This window comes from Schizosaccharomyces pombe (genome assembly GCF_000002945.2).
Source record: "Schizosaccharomyces pombe strain 972h- genome assembly, chromosome: I".
NCBI classification, from domain to species: domain Eukaryota; kingdom Fungi; phylum Ascomycota; class Schizosaccharomycetes; order Schizosaccharomycetales; family Schizosaccharomycetaceae; genus Schizosaccharomyces; species Schizosaccharomyces pombe.
Genome location: NC_003424.3, coordinates 1,949,388 through 1,965,082, shown reverse-complemented (window position 1 = coordinate 1,965,082; position 15,695 = coordinate 1,949,388). Strand labels below are relative to the sequence as shown.

The 15,695-nt window shown below is 35.2% G+C and overlaps 3 protein-coding genes and 13 long non-coding RNA genes across 16 annotated transcripts; 7 read left to right on the top strand and 9 right to left on the bottom strand.

Annotated features, from left to right (window-relative positions):
* Positions 1-6: 6 nt before the first annotated feature.
* snt2 (Lid2 complex PHD finger subunit Snt2) lies at positions 7-3,790 on the top strand. Its single transcript, NM_001018987.3, has one exon. The coding sequence runs from the start codon at positions 20-22 to the stop codon at positions 3,371-3,373; it is 3,354 nt and encodes a 1,117-aa protein (NP_593554.2). The 5' UTR covers positions 7-19; the 3' UTR covers positions 3,374-3,790.
* SPOM_SPNCRNA.2880 lies at positions 260-916 on the bottom strand. The gene has a single exon (NR_192248.1). It is a non-coding gene; the product is annotated as a non-coding RNA (long non-coding RNA).
* Positions 1,024-2,141, bottom strand: SPOM_SPNCRNA.2879. The gene has a single exon (NR_192247.1). It is a non-coding gene; the product is annotated as a non-coding RNA (long non-coding RNA).
* SPOM_SPNCRNA.2878 lies at positions 2,254-3,375 on the bottom strand. Its single transcript, NR_192246.1, has one exon. It is a non-coding gene; the product is annotated as a non-coding RNA (long non-coding RNA).
* Positions 3,537-7,610, bottom strand: hsr1 (DNA-binding transcription factor Hsr1). The gene has a single exon (NM_001018986.3). The coding sequence runs from the start codon at positions 5,770-5,772 to the stop codon at positions 4,024-4,026; it is 1,749 nt and encodes a 582-aa protein (NP_593553.1). The 5' UTR covers positions 5,773-7,610; the 3' UTR covers positions 3,537-4,023.
* On the top strand, positions 6,099-6,546 carry SPOM_SPNCRNA.2877. Its single transcript, NR_192245.1, has one exon. It is a non-coding gene; the product is annotated as a non-coding RNA (long non-coding RNA).
* On the top strand, positions 7,184-8,607 carry SPOM_SPNCRNA.783. The gene has a single exon (NR_151159.1). It is a non-coding gene; the product is annotated as a non-coding RNA (long non-coding RNA).
* Positions 8,095-8,582, bottom strand: SPOM_SPNCRNA.784. The gene has a single exon (NR_151160.1). It is a non-coding gene; the product is annotated as a non-coding RNA (long non-coding RNA).
* A 103-nt stretch (positions 8,608-8,710) lies between the features above and the next one.
* SPOM_SPNCRNA.782 lies at positions 8,711-9,236 on the top strand. The gene has a single exon (NR_151158.1). It is a non-coding gene; the product is annotated as a non-coding RNA (long non-coding RNA).
* Positions 8,751-10,263, bottom strand: SPOM_SPNCRNA.781. Its single transcript, NR_151157.1, has one exon. It is a non-coding gene; the product is annotated as a non-coding RNA (long non-coding RNA).
* Positions 10,264-10,271: 8 nt separating this feature from the next.
* On the bottom strand, positions 10,272-11,348 carry SPOM_SPNCRNA.779. The gene has a single exon (NR_151154.1). It is a non-coding gene; the product is annotated as a non-coding RNA (long non-coding RNA).
* Positions 10,897-11,323, top strand: SPOM_SPNCRNA.780. The gene has a single exon (NR_151156.1). It is a non-coding gene; the product is annotated as a non-coding RNA (long non-coding RNA).
* Positions 11,349-11,427: 79 nt separating the features above from the next.
* On the bottom strand, positions 11,428-12,699 carry SPOM_SPNCRNA.778. The gene has a single exon (NR_151153.1). It is a non-coding gene; the product is annotated as a non-coding RNA (long non-coding RNA).
* On the top strand, positions 11,488-13,978 carry SPOM_SPNCRNA.777. Its single transcript, NR_151152.1, has one exon. It is a non-coding gene; the product is annotated as a non-coding RNA (long non-coding RNA).
* Positions 13,575-15,405, bottom strand: pcs2 (phytochelatin synthetase). Its single transcript, NM_001018985.3, has one exon. It carries the CDS (start codon positions 15,325-15,327, stop codon positions 14,083-14,085), a length of 1,245 nt encoding a protein of 414 aa, NP_593552.1. The 5' UTR covers positions 15,328-15,405; the 3' UTR covers positions 13,575-14,082.
* Positions 14,404-15,187, top strand: SPOM_SPNCRNA.2876. The gene has a single exon (NR_192244.1). It is a non-coding gene; the product is annotated as a non-coding RNA (long non-coding RNA).
* Positions 15,406-15,695: the final 290 nt, after the last annotated feature.

Here is a 15,695-nt window from a genome sequence, read left to right as displayed (position 1 = left end):
AAATTTGCTGTTCACCGCCATGTTTGATCTAGACAAAAACACTAATATCGAGTCAAATCATGTTAAAATAGGGAATAAGAATACGACTAGAAGATTAATAATTAAAAGCTCCAAGAATAGTGTTCGAATAGCTTACGCGCCACCCGAAAAACACTTCGTTGATGTTACTGATAGATTTCTTCTACCAGAGACTGAAACGCAGAATCTGAAAACAAGGTTAGGTATTTTTGAGCTAGAACCCCTTCCTCCAAATGGTCTGGTTTGCTGCGTTTTGCCAAATGGCGAATTGATTCAACCAAACGATTTTGTGCTTGTAAACTCTCCCTTTCCTGGTGAACCTTTTCAAATTGCAAGAATAATTTCCTTTGAAAAGTCAAGACCTTGTGTATCAACAAATCTTTACGATTCCGTGCGACTAAATTGGTATTTCCGTCCTCGTGACATACAGCGGCATTTGACGGATACTCGCCTTCTGTTTGCTAGCATGCACAGTGATATCTATAATATTGGATCTGTACAAGAGAAATGCACTGTTAAGCACCGTTCTCAAATTGAAAACTTGGATGAATACAAGTCTCAAGCAAAGAGTTATTATTTCGATAGGCTATTTGACCAGAACATTAATAAGGTGTTCGATGTTGTACCAGTCACTCAAGTCAAAAACGCTCCTGATGATGTTCTTGAAGACTTATTTAAGAATTATGATTTTATTGTTACAGAATATGGCAAAGGAAGGGCTTTATTAAATGAACCCAGTAACTGTAAAGTTTGCAAAAAATGGTGCGCATTTGACTTCTCAGTACAATGCGCAGATTGCAAAAAATATTATCATATGGATTGTGTAGTTCCCCCACTGTTAAAGAAGCCTCCCCATGGCTTTGGTTGGACTTGTGCTACCTGCTCATTCGCTACTCAGCGGAAAAAATCCACTTTTCAAAAAGAAAATGCTAATGTAGACGCTAACCATGCTACCGAAAATAATTTAGAAGGCCAAGCTACGCAAAAAAGTGTTTCCATTCTTAAAGGACATAATAAAGCATTGTCTAATGTTTCTCTTCAAGAGGATCATGGGAAGCGAAGAAATTTAAAGTCCCTAAGGTCTTCTCGCAACCTACACCAGCAATCTCGAAAATCTCTTGATGAAAATAAACCAAACTCATTTTCAAATGTATCTAAGCTCAAACGACTTCCGTGGAATATGCGTTACCTAGATTTGAAAAGTGACCTGACTGTCGAAAAAAAATCGGACATATACCCATCCCGTGCTCGTATTTCAATCTCGCCAATGCTTCCTACTTCTTCAGAGGATAACTTACATCCACTGCAACCATTAACCACCGCCGATGAAGAAATGGACTTGGATTTAAAGTCAGATGAGCGCTTTAAAGTTGATATTCCAACTTTTTTTGAACGTTGGCCTTTTCTAAAAGATCTTCCACTTAAGGGATATTTGTTTCCTCTTTGTGAGCCTAACTTACAATCAGCTATGCTTCTAGTTCCAATCACATATTCCGATGCACTTCTAGATGACTATTTGTGTAGTTGTTGGAATCTTTGGAAAAAACTTCGCCTTCCTGTTTCAGCTTTTGTATTTTTAGAATTAACTATAACAGCTTTATATGAGACCAAGTTAAGTCCAGCGGCTGCATTTGAAAAGTTAAAATCGTGGATGCCAGGGTTTGGTGACCCAAAAAATTGTACAGGGAAGCGCGTTGATGAACATAAAATTAATAGTTTGGTAAAGGAATTCGGCGTATCACTGCAATGTTTTGTAGAGAAACTAAAATTTGAATATTCTTTAAAGGAAATTTTCTTTTCTTTTTTGTCATGGGCCTCTTCTCCTAAAGGGTTGAATACATTTAAAAAGCTAAGCGATTCTTCCCTTTCAACTACTACCACAGATTCTCATGGGTTGCCAACATGTTGTTATGACATTGGAATGTATGATCTTCAGAAAATTTTAAAACTTAAAAAGACTCCTATTTGTCGTTGGTGTCATAGTAAGCGAAGCTCTGAGTGGTTTGTTGCTCCCCCTATTGAAGAAAGTAGTCCCAAGGACAAAAGTAAAATTGTTGCCTTATGCCAGCGCTGTGGTTATGTTTGGCGTTATTATGGGTATCCTTTACAGCAAGCAACTCCAAGTGATTTGAGAAATTGTGATTTTGAACCTGTGAAAAAAAGAAAAGCGGATTGGGATCATTTATCTAATCATGATAATGAAGTAAAAAAGGAGAATAATCGTATACGAAATGCGTCCTCGTTAATGGAAAACCCCCGAGTATCTACGAAAACTTTTGACAACTTTACGTTGACTCATGATTCAACTATTAATGTTAAGGCAGATACAGTTAAAAGAGCTCGTCAAAATAATATAAAAAACAAGGATGACGTTAATTTTAGTGAAGACCGCAAGAAGTGCTGTGCTTTGTGTGGCATTGTTGGAACTGAGGGGCTTTTAGTATGCTTTAAATGTGGAACATGTGTTCATGAACGATGTTATGTTTGTGACGATTATGCTGAAAATGAACAAATGCTCGTTTCTGCATCACATTTATCTGGAAGAACTACTAGAAACAGTGCGTCTCCTGGCATTGTTAGTGGAAAGAAAAGTTATGCAAAAAAAGATCAAGTTTTATCATGGGCTTGTCTTAGTTGTCGATCCAACGATAACTTGGGACAGAATAACGATAATCACTGTGTCTTGTGTTTGCAATCTGCTTCTCATTCCCTAATGAAAAAGACGGTTGAAGGAAATTGGGTTCATTTAATTTGTGCTTCGTGGACACCCGATGTTTATGTTCCCGCCGAGGAGTCGGAACCTGTCTGTGGAATTGCTCAATTGCCTCCGAATCGTTGGGAAAAAAAGTGTGAAGTATGCGGCAATAGTTTTGGTGTTTGTGTTTCTAGTCCAAATTCTGGTTTGACAAGTCACGTAACTTGTGCTGAAAAAGCAAATTGGTATCTCGGTTTTGAGTTTGTCAAACAAGACCAATCCCCTTTTTCAATGCTATCAAATTTAAAATCTTTATCATTCTTTGGCAACGTAACAGAAATAAATACCAACAAATGCATGATCAATTCCTGGACTTCTTTGCGGCCTGTTCTTTTTGGACCAAGTGAACAGTTGCCTAGGAACTTTTTGTTGCGCAATGACATTGTTCCGAATACTAATAATTCTGCTTGGAGCGAATATATACGCAATTTGTACCCTAAGGCATATATCTATTTACTTCAGTATACTATAGCAGTTTGTAAGCCGACTATCGCGCCAACCAATGTCGCTTGCTGCTGTAGCAAATGTAATTCCACCATGAGTCCTTTCTGGTGGCCTGGCAACATATGTCAGGCCTGTCATTGTTTGAGAGTTGAGTGATTTAAATTCTGCCATAAACTCTCCATGTAATTTTATATTCGTTATTATTATTATTATTATTATTATTATTTTATTTTTTTGGAGTTTACGTTACGTCTTTTATGATACTTTGCAGTGGCTTTACTTTTTAGCTTATCCAGCTAAGATGTTCACAAAAAAAGGATCAATATGTTTTCATCCGAAAACACAACAGTCATTCATTGAAATAGTTTATTTCATGTACATATTAACAACAAATAACAGTATATCTTTCACTGTACATTAGTTTATTGGATTTGTAAAACCGTTCCTTGAAGAACCCCAAAACGAAAATCATTTGTAGCTATCGCTCCGAGCCTTTATGATAAACAACTAAAAAATTTTAAAAAATTGGAACGATAAAAAATCACCGCTAAATAGTCCCTCATAATATAACACGCTCAAGCTTTAAGTATTATATCCGGCGTTATGCCTTGATAATAGCCTAAAGATAGCAAAGCAGGATATGCTAGTAAACAATGAAATTGCCATTTTGAAACGTAAAAAATAGATTTAGTAAACATGTAAATAGGTAGAAAAAAGGCTGATGAAAAATTATAATTGAAAACATTCTTATAAAACAGTTCAATGTAAAAAAAACCCGAATTTAGGCAGTTAATTTATAAAAATGCTTAAGAACTAGGATAAGGTTGATATTGATGCATCGGATTCATTAAAGGCATTTTTTGGTTAGGTGTTTGTACTGGTAGTTTAGATAGAAGTTCTGGACGAATTGAATTTGGGTAAGCAGCGATTTCTGGGACAATTTGTTGAGACAAAGGCCTTTGACTAGATAACATTAAATTAGTGTTTTCAATCTGAGAGCTATCCATGCCTTGATTAATTGGAATCTTGTTTAAATCTTCAATTGGTTTTTGTGGTTGCACTGGAGCACCTGGAGCACCAGAAGAATAATAACCTGAAGGTTGGAAAAAACAGGCTAATCTAGGGCTTGCGTTGACATGCAACCTTTCATGCTGCCGTAAATTATCTCTACGAGAAAAACGTTTTCCACATATACAAACAAATGGCTTTTCACTAGTATGTAGAGATCGAATATGTCTTCTCAAATGTTCAGATCGTTTAAACTTTTTGCTGCACTCAGGGCATACAAATGATTTACCACCTGGTGAACGTGGTACTGAAGTCTTTCTATTAGACGGCTGTCGACGTTTTCTTCTCTTCATCGAACCGTCAGTACCAATCGTCCCTATTTGTTCTGTAGCTTCCATTGAATTAGGGGATCTACCCGATGTGTTTGTCTGATTTAAATACGTTGACATTGTCTCTCCAGAATTATAGGAACCCGTAACTGACTGCTGAGGGGTATCATTATAGGAAGTAGAAGGAATACCACCATTGTATGAATTCACATTAACTTCTTGTTCAGCATGATAAGACGGGCCAGAAGATTTAACGGACGGACATGAACAATTGGAAGGGATAGAGGAAGCCGTAGACAATGGTCCGCTTGAAACAGTAAGACAAGGTGAAGGTGGAAGTTGAGATACCAACGTAGTATATGAAGGCACGAGAGCATTGGGATTATATGAAGGCTGTTGAAAAGGATAATTAGGAACAGTAGTAGGAAAGTTTTCACAATTAACATTGGGTTGAGCTCTCAGTAAGTTATTCTGATATTGGGTATGCGGCCGATACTCATGCGACCATTGGTAATTTATTTCTTGAGGATTGGGAGCCGTAGAAGCTTGAGTGTTATAGAAATTGAATGAAGAGGGAATGTCAGTCGCATCATGCGCAGTATTGGTTGAATACATATAACCCTGTGAAGCTTCGGTATGCGAACTCTGAGGTGGGGCAAGATTATGCTGAGCACCTGCTTTATACCAATCGTAGAATGAAGAATCTACCGTATCATCATACGTTTGAGAAGGTTGATGGTATTGAGCTATCCGACTTTTAGAAATACCAGGATTTTGAGGCGGTGGTTGGAATCCATTGTTGTTATTCAACTGTTGAGTAGTATTGTTGCTATTTAAAGTAGAGCCATCATTATAGACTTGCGAAGGGTGCTGCGATGTGGAAAAGGAAGCAGATGGATATTGAGATGTACCACCAATAAAGGATGTTAAAGGCTCAGTTATAAGTGCAGTATTATGAGATTGTGCGCTACTTGGCGAAAGGGAAGGAGCCAAAGAAAAATGAAGAGTAGAAACCAATGGAGGCTTATTATCTTGTGAATCGACATATGCAACACTAGAATTATGAGTTGAAGGATGTGAGGGTAAAGAATATTCACGACATGAATTGGAGGGTAAGGGAGATGATGATTGTGCTGGGGCAAATGGACTGGTGTTTACCTGGGGAACCATTCGTTCAGAAAGAGTAACAAGGGGCATTGCCTCAGGAAAGAAAACCATACAAAGTAAGATAAAAGAATTATTATAAAAAGAAAGTAAGCGAATACTTTTCAAAAATAAAAAATCAACTAAAGAAAAGACAAAAAGAGAGGTAACGGAATATAGTCTTGCTAACTTATTGTTTATACACTTAGCGTTCGTAATATGCAAGTTTAAGAACGAAAAAAAAGTTCAATTGCAAGGGGGATCCTATCGAAAAAATAAATGATTATGTAAGCCTTAAAATAGAATAGAATTGATACGTAACAAAAGGTATTTTTGACTGCAAACAACGTAGCTTGCAGCAAGAAATACAAGGATCGAAAAGTATAAGTTCGACAAATATATAAGTAAAGCGGAAATAATTGAAGAACAAAACTTAAAAGATTAAGGAGCAAGACCAAAAAAGTTAAACGGAAAGAAACAAACGATCGTCTACAATAACAAGCAAGCCAACAAGTTTATTGACACAGGAAAATCAAGTGTAAAAAATGTTAACAATACACAAAAAAAATACGTTTAAAGGGTCTGTAAAACTCAATGGCACTAGAAACTTGAATAAAGTATGATCGATTTTTAGAAAGCACCGATTTCCTCTTTGAATTTTACTGAAAAAGAAGAGAAGATATGTCTAGTGAGTGAATAAAAAGGGAATAAAAGAAAAAGAAAGAAAATGTATTGATTTGTCGCGGAAAGACGAGTAAAAAGGGAATAAATAAGGGACGCGACAAATCGAAAAAAAAGAAAAGGACGAGAGAACAAGTATGACAGAGTTATAAGGCTGTAGACATCAAAATCAAGACAAAAAAGATATGATTATTTAGATGTTTATAAAAAAAGATAAAAAGCCAGAATTAGTATGAGGCAGAACTGAGAAAAGTTAATAGTACGAGACGAAAGTGTAGTAAGTATCCAAGAATTGAAAGAATCAAAGCAGTAGAGGAAAGATGTATCTGGAATAAAAAAAATTACAGTACAATTATTAGAAAATAAAAAGAAGGAAAGCCTTGATCTGCTGATAGGAAAAGAAAAAATGCTGTGAATAAACAAGCGTTCTATCGAAGAAGCAATGTGATTCTTATAGATTGGAAAAAAAGAAAATTTCGAAAGGAAAGTTCCAAATTAAGATTCAAGAAGATAAATTAGGAAAAAAATAAGCTATTTGAGTGAAACGTTTACTTCACTACCAATGCCTCAAACCCACAGGAGCACGATGTGCAACAACAAAAAAATATGGATTAAGAAACAAAGACAAATGAAATTAAGGGGAAATTTTTAACTTTTGAATAATGAGGATAATAAAAAGGAATGGCTTTTGTACTTTGTAAAGGAAAAGGGTAAATGTATCAATTTATGTTCTGGTAACCTTTGTGATGCAATTCGGTATATGAGAGCCTGGAGCGATTATAAAAGTGTGTATTGTGCACACATATATCAATATATCAATTAAAAAGATTGAGCATATAAGAAGAGATAATAGTGTAAGATGGGTTTGCAAACACTAGCTGAGCTACTCCTTTGTAGGCAAAAAGAAAAAGGAATATTGGAGAAAAAAAGAAAAAAAAGGGTGTGTGTCGAGTGTGAAGGCAGTATGTATGACTTGAAAAAGGAAACGGCACACTCGGTTCCGACGAGCAAGGGGAAATCAGTTACAAATTCAACCGATTGAAAAGAGAAATTACTTATTTTTACTCTTCCCCAAAAAATATACTAGGCGTAGTAAAAAGCGCTATACTTTTGACTACGTTGTATGTATATGTATATGTGTATATAATACAGATGAGCAAGTTTATGTGGATGCAGATATATAGGGATATATGTACACAGACAAACTACCTTTTTCCTAGACGAGAAAAACTAAACGTTGAAACGCCAGAAGAGGCGAGTTTAATATGTGGGAAACTGAGACTAGCGCTTCAATGATGTGGAAATCTGTTCCTTATCTAAGAAGCGACGGTTTCGTTTACACGTATCGACACGATAATACCGTAGCGATGTTACGCAAGTGTGTATCCACCATATCAACCAACAAACGTCTGCAAGAGGCAAAAACTGACGGTTCGCTGACAACGAGTTCTCCCATAAAAGAAATGTGATGATGTTGGAGTAAGCCGATGTCACTGTAACACTCATCACGTGGCGATTGGGAAGACAGCACTTCCACCGTTTATGTAAGATTAGAAAAAAGACGCGATCGAGATTGTAGTGCTGTAAATTGGTATGCCAAAGTAGAAAAAACAGAGAGCAGGTCGTTTTTTGTTACAAAAAAAAAAGAAAAAGATGGAAATTTACGGCTTTATTGATTGATGAATAGTTTAAGAGAAACTCATTTTATTTTATTGATGAGTTTTCAATTTTTTGCTAAAAGTAACCTACGGGATAATCCGAGTGTGAAGAGGATGTGTAGCAAATTTTTACCTACATTCAATCCCGTATGCTTTGGCGGGGAGAGGGGAGAGATAAAGGATGATTATTGGTCAAGGTGAATAAGAAAGAAAAAAACTTGCTGCAGCAGCGACAACGTTCAAGTTAAGCGTAAACCAATGTAGCTTGGCAGATAGAAATGAAAAAGAAGAGGAAGAAAAAAAAAAGGCTATAGAACTGGAGCATATGGTTTGAGGATAAGGAATGTGTATTCCAAACTGAGAGACATAGTTATAAGTATGATTCTTTGTTTATTTTATAAACCATGAAAAACTAGAACTTTTATTATCTGCTACAATGGTTTTTCTAATTCTATTTGTTTACCATATGGTGGTGGTGATGGATGATCAGACAAGATATTGATTGATATCGTACATTGGGGGTAAAGAGGAAATTTTGCTATTGAATCTCGCTCCCATTTTTCGTTTGTAAACTTATTTATTTTATAATTATTTTTATTTCTTTTATTTATTTAATTAATTATTTAATTAATTGATTTATATTTTAATTGTATTTTTGTGCATTTTTTATAAGACCCGCATACTCGATGAATGCAAAATGTATTCTTACATCTTATTCAGCTCTATCTTGGGGTTTTCTCTACTTTTTTTCTGCCCATACATACACACACACTTAGTGCTTTCAAAAACCGACAATCCATGTTTCATTCACTGGATCGGCAGTTAAGGAGAGAGAGTAAATGAAAGGAGGGGCAAGGGGGAAGCAGGGAAATGCGTAGTTTTAACTTTTAACAGACCTTTATAACAAAGATATGAATTGTAAAATGCAGTCCAGTTTAATCCAATTCGCAAGCACTAACTCCATTGGCATAAATACTAACCCACCCTTATTGCTCATCGTGCGCTTCATTCATAAGTTGCTTGCATTGGCTGGCTACGAATGATTTGCTTGGGTACGCAACGCATTATTATTAATTACCTAAAAAAAAAAAAAGAAGGACCTAGCTCCTGTGTGTGTGTAAATTTTTTTCTTTGAAGTATTGAAAGAAAAAAAAATTTTTCATTCGTTTTATTCTTGTTTTTTTTTTTTTTTTATCTTTGTTTCATTTGTCCAAGAATGGTTTTGTGGCAAGTAGCTTAGCCTACATAACGTCTGTTTGATAGAATTGTAAAAAAAAAAAAAAAAAAAAAAAGCGAAAAAAAAAAATATATTCCCTTTGCTAATAAAAAATTGTTTGTTAACTTTCTTCTAGGTCAAGCTGACGATGACTTTGTAATTGTGTATCACGCACGCACTAAGCTTCAGTTGTTAAAAATAAATCGCCTTACAAACAAAGAAAGCAAATCAAATAGCATATTAATTTGTTTTGTTCGTCCGCCTCGCTATTCTATGGATCGATCTCAGCTCCAGTGCTTGGTTTATCTGAAAACTCACTCACGCTACGCCGATACCACCACTATGGGTGTCACTTGCTCCGGGACATTCAACCGACCGAAGAGAAAACAAGGAAGCGGTTGTGAGGAAATACCAAATATCTTTGTAGAGGTTTTCTGACATAGTAACAGAGGGGATCCCATAGGAAATTCAAACAATTACCATTGAATTCATTGGAAATGTTTGCCGAAGGGAAAGCATAAACTACACTACGCTGGACAGGCAATTACTTTCTTTCCATTTCATTAGGTGACACACGCTTCAAACTTCTTCTAGCCGATCTGTATAAGAGATTCGGCTGACGTCTATCGGTATCTTAAATTTGCGCTTTCTCTCTCCCACAAAAAGAAAAAACTACAACGCAACCGAGGTAACAGATAAAAACAACAAACGAGACCATTCCATGGCTGTTTAATCTTCATGCTTCTTGTCCCGTTTTTGTATGTATGAGAAATATTTCTAATATGGTTTATATTTCCCTTTTGACACTTTGAGTGGAAATACACTTTTGGTCGATATGCTACTCTTGTAGGTAGTATTTGCGTAGGCAATTAACTTTTACACTTGCTTCTTTGTGTGAAAATGAGTCGCTGTTGAATTCTTTTGCTTCTATTAATAATCCGCGCATATGAAAATGAAACGATCGCGGTTACTGAAAAACGAATGACTGTGTAGGTTTACTATGAAAATTATAGATGAGTGATTTTTGTTAAATAAAAATAATATATTTATTTATTTATATTTAAATTCATATATTTATATAGTTAAATAAATAAATAAATTATTTTTTATGATGGTTGCAATGCAGTTTTTTGCATTTTGACATCACAAGATTGGTATAACGAAGACTAATTAGTAATAGTATTCTGTTTTGTTTATCTATTCGTTTGCTTGTTTTTTTCATTACTTGTTTTTCCTCCTGCTTACTCTCCTCTCGGATGATTTGTATTTTTGCATTCAACCATGTTTACTCCTTCTTGCAACCTAACACTCAATTTGATCGTCTATCAAAAACATGGTCAACCTTTTTAACTCGGTCTTTCACTTATCTATCTTACTAGTGGGTACTTGCTAACCTCGTTTCTCGTTTCTCGTTTATTCCTGTTCCTGTTCCACGGAGTATACAGAGAGAAAAGGCGAGACATTCATGTGGATAACAGGTCTGTCTCGAAGGTGGGCGATAGATTTTCAATTAACTAATCCATTCAACAAGTACTGATAGAGAAAACCTTATATCGCAGCACATAATAGATTATACTATAACAATCGGAACCAAACACTGTTGGACTAGGGGTTAAGGGCATTTGAATTTTGCATGTATCGGGGGTGCTTTTTTTTTTTTTTTTTTTTGGATCTCTTTTTTGTTAACTTCTCCTTCCTCGTACATGTGTTGGCAAGCGAAAAAGAGACATATTCCCCTAGGATGTGCTTTCGAGTTAAAATTTGTAACAACATGAAAATTCATATCAAGACAGACAAAAACGTGTTATTTCATTTGTTCGAATGCGTTATCGTATTCGATGTTGATTTTTAGAATAATAGAATCGTATGACTTGTTGGCTGTTCAAATGTACGAAAATTCTTTTAGCGATGTAAAAAACAGTGGAGTAATTAAATTTGTCAATATACTCTTTTTAACTTTGCCTTGAGTACCACATTCCCTTACATGCATGAAAAGTGTTATTTTAGTCACGGTACTATGCCAGCAAATTTGCCGACAGTTAGAATAAATAATTAATTAAATGAATAAATTGACTAATAAATTAATTAATTAATTCCATAAATTTATAGCTGTAAAAAAGGTTGTAACCATGATTCATATAAATTTAAATGAATTTATTTTATTTAATTTTATGTTCCGTGTATTAAAAATCATAATAAGCTTAAACTACTTGCACATTGTAGGGAGGAAATATTGTTCTAGCTATGCCATTAAAAAGATCATTCCAAATAAATAAATAAAAAAGAAAAAATAAAAAAAAAGGCCCAACGGCTTGCCGCAAGACATTGAAAACTTCAACGAGATAGTAATGATAATATTAACAACAACAACAACAATAATAATAATAAAGCATCATTTTTTTTTGAAATAAATTCCCATAATTATTGATGACATAAAACCAAAACAAATTTAAAAAAAGAAAAAAAAATTCTAGTCAAATTGTTTGCTTACCAATAATGATCAGGACAACTTTGCAAACTGAAACTTGCATGTGGCAATCTTTATTGGAAAACCAAATCGGTCCGTATGGATACCTTGCATCCGATAAAACCGGATCATTACTGCGACGGGTTAACATTTTACGCGTCGCTAAAATATTCGCTCGTTCTCCATACCAAGCGACAACAATTCTCGAGAAACGCAAACAACCTCATTGGGTTATGGGTTAAACAACTCTAAATTTTCTCTACTTCGTATATCGTTTTTGAAAAAATTTTACTTTCTCTTCAATTTCCTTGTTTCAATGAAAGAGTAAGAAACGCTTAAATTAAAAAGTAAAACTCTCTTGGAATCATATTCCGTGATTTGCTTATCGTTGTTCCGTAGCTATTACTCCTGCATCTGCTGCTTGTTGACAACTTCCGCTTTGTAGTGGGATATTGCCTGCTTGGACTGTCATACTCTAATACTTTGTCTCTACTCATCGTTAAAATGTTTGTAGCAACCTAAATTGTCGTCACATTTGCATTTACCACAATCTGTCAGCTTTTTGCCGCTCTGAGTATTTTTTCCTTGCTCTTGTTACTTTGGCTGCTCGCGCGTTCGATAAGCTCTTCGGCGAAGTGAGAGTCAATTTAACATGGTTCCCCAGTCTATAACATCTGGAAGCAAAAATGGCTCATATAGTTGGCATCGCCACTACTGACTGTTCGAACGGCTTCCCCACTAAGCATGGCTTTCTAACTTTTATCTTAACAGACCAAGGCAGTCTGCTAATAGCGAGACTTGCTGATATCGCCAACAGAGCCTTCGCAGTGGTCCTTGGGGGAAGGGTAATTGATTTTCAGAGAGGTAAAATTAACAGCGTTCTATAATGTAACATATTTCGCTATGGTATTTTTTTTTATAACTTTATTTTGGTTGATGTGACAAGGATTTAAACATTGACAAAAAAACAGTCGTGCAAGTGGGTGAATGTAAACTACAAGGAGTGGCACAAACTAATCAGATAAGTCGCAAACTAACTGGTGCGCAAAATATGTACGTACATATACACATACACTTGTAAATACATATACTAATAATGGATCTCTTGAATCTAACCAAGTCGTAATACAATCTTTTAACTCCTTACCTTGTAATGTTGCGTTTCTCGGATTCTTTGTGATTTTCGTTTCTGAACATTTAATTTAATTTAATTTAGTATGATTTATTTTTATTTTTTTTCTGTGAGTTTTTCAATCCTCGTTTCTGCACAATTACGAAAAACAATATTTGAATTATTAAATTGAAAGCGTTGCATTGTCATACTGCTACATATTACTCAAAACACAACCATGACCAACGTATCAGTATTTCTAATGCGTTCAAATTCATGCGTATGGATGAATTTTGGAAGGAATAAGTAGCACTGCTTCAAAGTTGTTTTTCCATATAGGTAACCAGCTAATTTGACGCATCATTCGGGTTGTTTCGTGTTTGTCTTTAAAAACAATCTCCCATCTTTTTTAAGGGGCTATGTGGGGGAGAGAGCATAGGGGTTGCGAGTACTAGTTCTGCTACCCTCAGTTTACTCGAAATCGCTGTATCAACATGAGTGGGGGTTGTCCTAACATTTCCTAGCTGCATCCAATATTCATAAAGTCCCTTGTGGGGGCCATATAAAGGAAAGGCTATCCCCTTATTTGTTAAGAGCAGTGGGTATGTACATCGATTTGATAATAAATTTTAAGTTATGCTTTTGTTTTTCTCGATTTAAAATAAAAAATCTTTGGGTCTTTATTTTAGCAGTTATTGGTTAAACTAACTTCCGTATTCACTGCATGCACATGCTAGTTACTCAATGCTGGGTTGTAATTAATCAACGACAATGGTGCATATACAAACACAAATAAACCGCTCTAATTATTAATTTCTAATGCAACCGGATCACTCTCTTTCATAGTTACTCGCTGTTTTCAGAGAAGAATTTTGTTCATTTGTCTTCCTTGCTTGTTTAAAGTTGTTAAAAGTACGCATCGTTTTTGTTTTGTAATCTGTTTGATTCGGAATAATTGATTTTTTCAACCATTGTTCCTGAAATAAAATAAAATTACTAGCCTTAGAAAACCATTACACTTCAATTAGAATGGACAGAAAAACAACACCACACAAAAAAAAAGAAATGATTGGATTATAAACGAAAGCACGAGCGTAATACTTTTCTCTAGAATTGACCTTAATATAAAATAAATGCGTAACAATAACAACAACAAAAATAATAATAATAATTGTAAAAAATTTGTTCATGGCTCTATGTAAACTTTTTGAGTTCATAAGCAACGAGAAGAAATATCCATCTCTACCAGTATTCACGTATTTTTACAGCAGCTTGAACTACAACACCCAGTGTCAGTTTTACAACAATGGGTTAAACTATCAAGCTGTTTTTTCAACGCAGTTAGTTGAGTGTTAATTTCGGAAATTTCAACTTCTTTCAATAAAGATTGAATCTCTTCTAGAACGCCTTTGGGAAGCGCTTTTTGGATCATGGGTAAGGAAAATATAGCCCAAAAAGCCATAGTGATATATTCAACATTGGTATTCGTATGTTTCAGAAATAAATGATATGTTTTTGTGCTTCTAATACATTCTTTAAAATGCTCGAAATCACCAGACTTTGAACTGTTGGAGCGTTCTTGGATTAGAGGAATTGATGATTGATTAATGGATAAAAGTATTTCAGCCAAATTGTCTGCGTTTTTTACCGTTGCCGCCTGCTGCAGTATATGCTTGGAAACGTTTCGCCAGCTGTACTTGTTTAAACCGACTGTAAGCACACCTAAAGGAATATGCATTGGCTCTAAAAGTACATAGCCTCTAGGTTGGCCGCTAGCTTTATCGATAGGAAACATACTCTCGTACATGAGCTTCAAATCCACCCAGTAGCAAGGATATTTAAATCGAGCAACGTCCAATATTAATATCTTGTTATCACTTTCACTGAAGCCTCCAACTGGACTAAAATGTCCATCGCCTGTTTGACCGAGCACTTTCCGGCAAAATGAAATTGCCATAATTTTATTCTCAATGGTAGAACAAGAGATTACGTCTTTCCGAAATTCATCAAAGCTAACATCTTTGACACATTTCGTAATAGTCCGAAGGCCATTGCAGTTAGCTAAACAAGAGAACTCTTCTAGCGTAACACCATCTTTTTCAATATCGCTTAGCGATCGACAACAATCAAGCATATACTGATCATACCAGCGCCAAGATCCCTTCCATAATCTACCCGGGTCAACTTTAAGCGAATTAAGAATCATGCAGAGAGTTCCCAATCCACAAAAAGCTGGTTCGTTTTGGGTTACCATCTGCTGTGCAAGCGAAAAATAATTTTCCATCCGTCCCTCTTGCAATGCTCGTAAAAAAACATCTTTACCGAGAGATGAATCAAAAGCTAAACATTGTTTAGGCAATTGTCTTTTGTAAAAAGATTTTTTGAGTTGTCCGACAGCTTCAAAGCTTACTACCTTGTTTTTAATCAAACCGATATTTGGTGTTGCATTGGTCATTCCTCTCAGTAATTCTGGGACTGCTCGTTTAACAATGTTCATACAAAATAACCCTTTGCTTTTTTTAAAAGAGTGATTTTCAAAAAAGACTGTGTTACCAAATTTGTTTTGTTGAAAGTTAAGTAGACTGCAAGCAAAAAAGGTGGTACTTAGAAGTACGAACTAATCCATTTTGCCTTAACCGATAACCGAATATCAAGTAATTTAATTCCTTGTGCCTTTAAACAAGCAGTATGTATCTTTTTTCGTTTAGTTTATTTTACATTAGAATATTAGATGTAAAGTTACTATTTTCATTTTTAGTCGTTAATGAAGGACATTGAATGAACACAATAGGGAAATGAGATGTAAAAGCAAAAGCAACTTTAAAATGATCAAATTGAAAAACACATCTATTTAACTAAGATGAA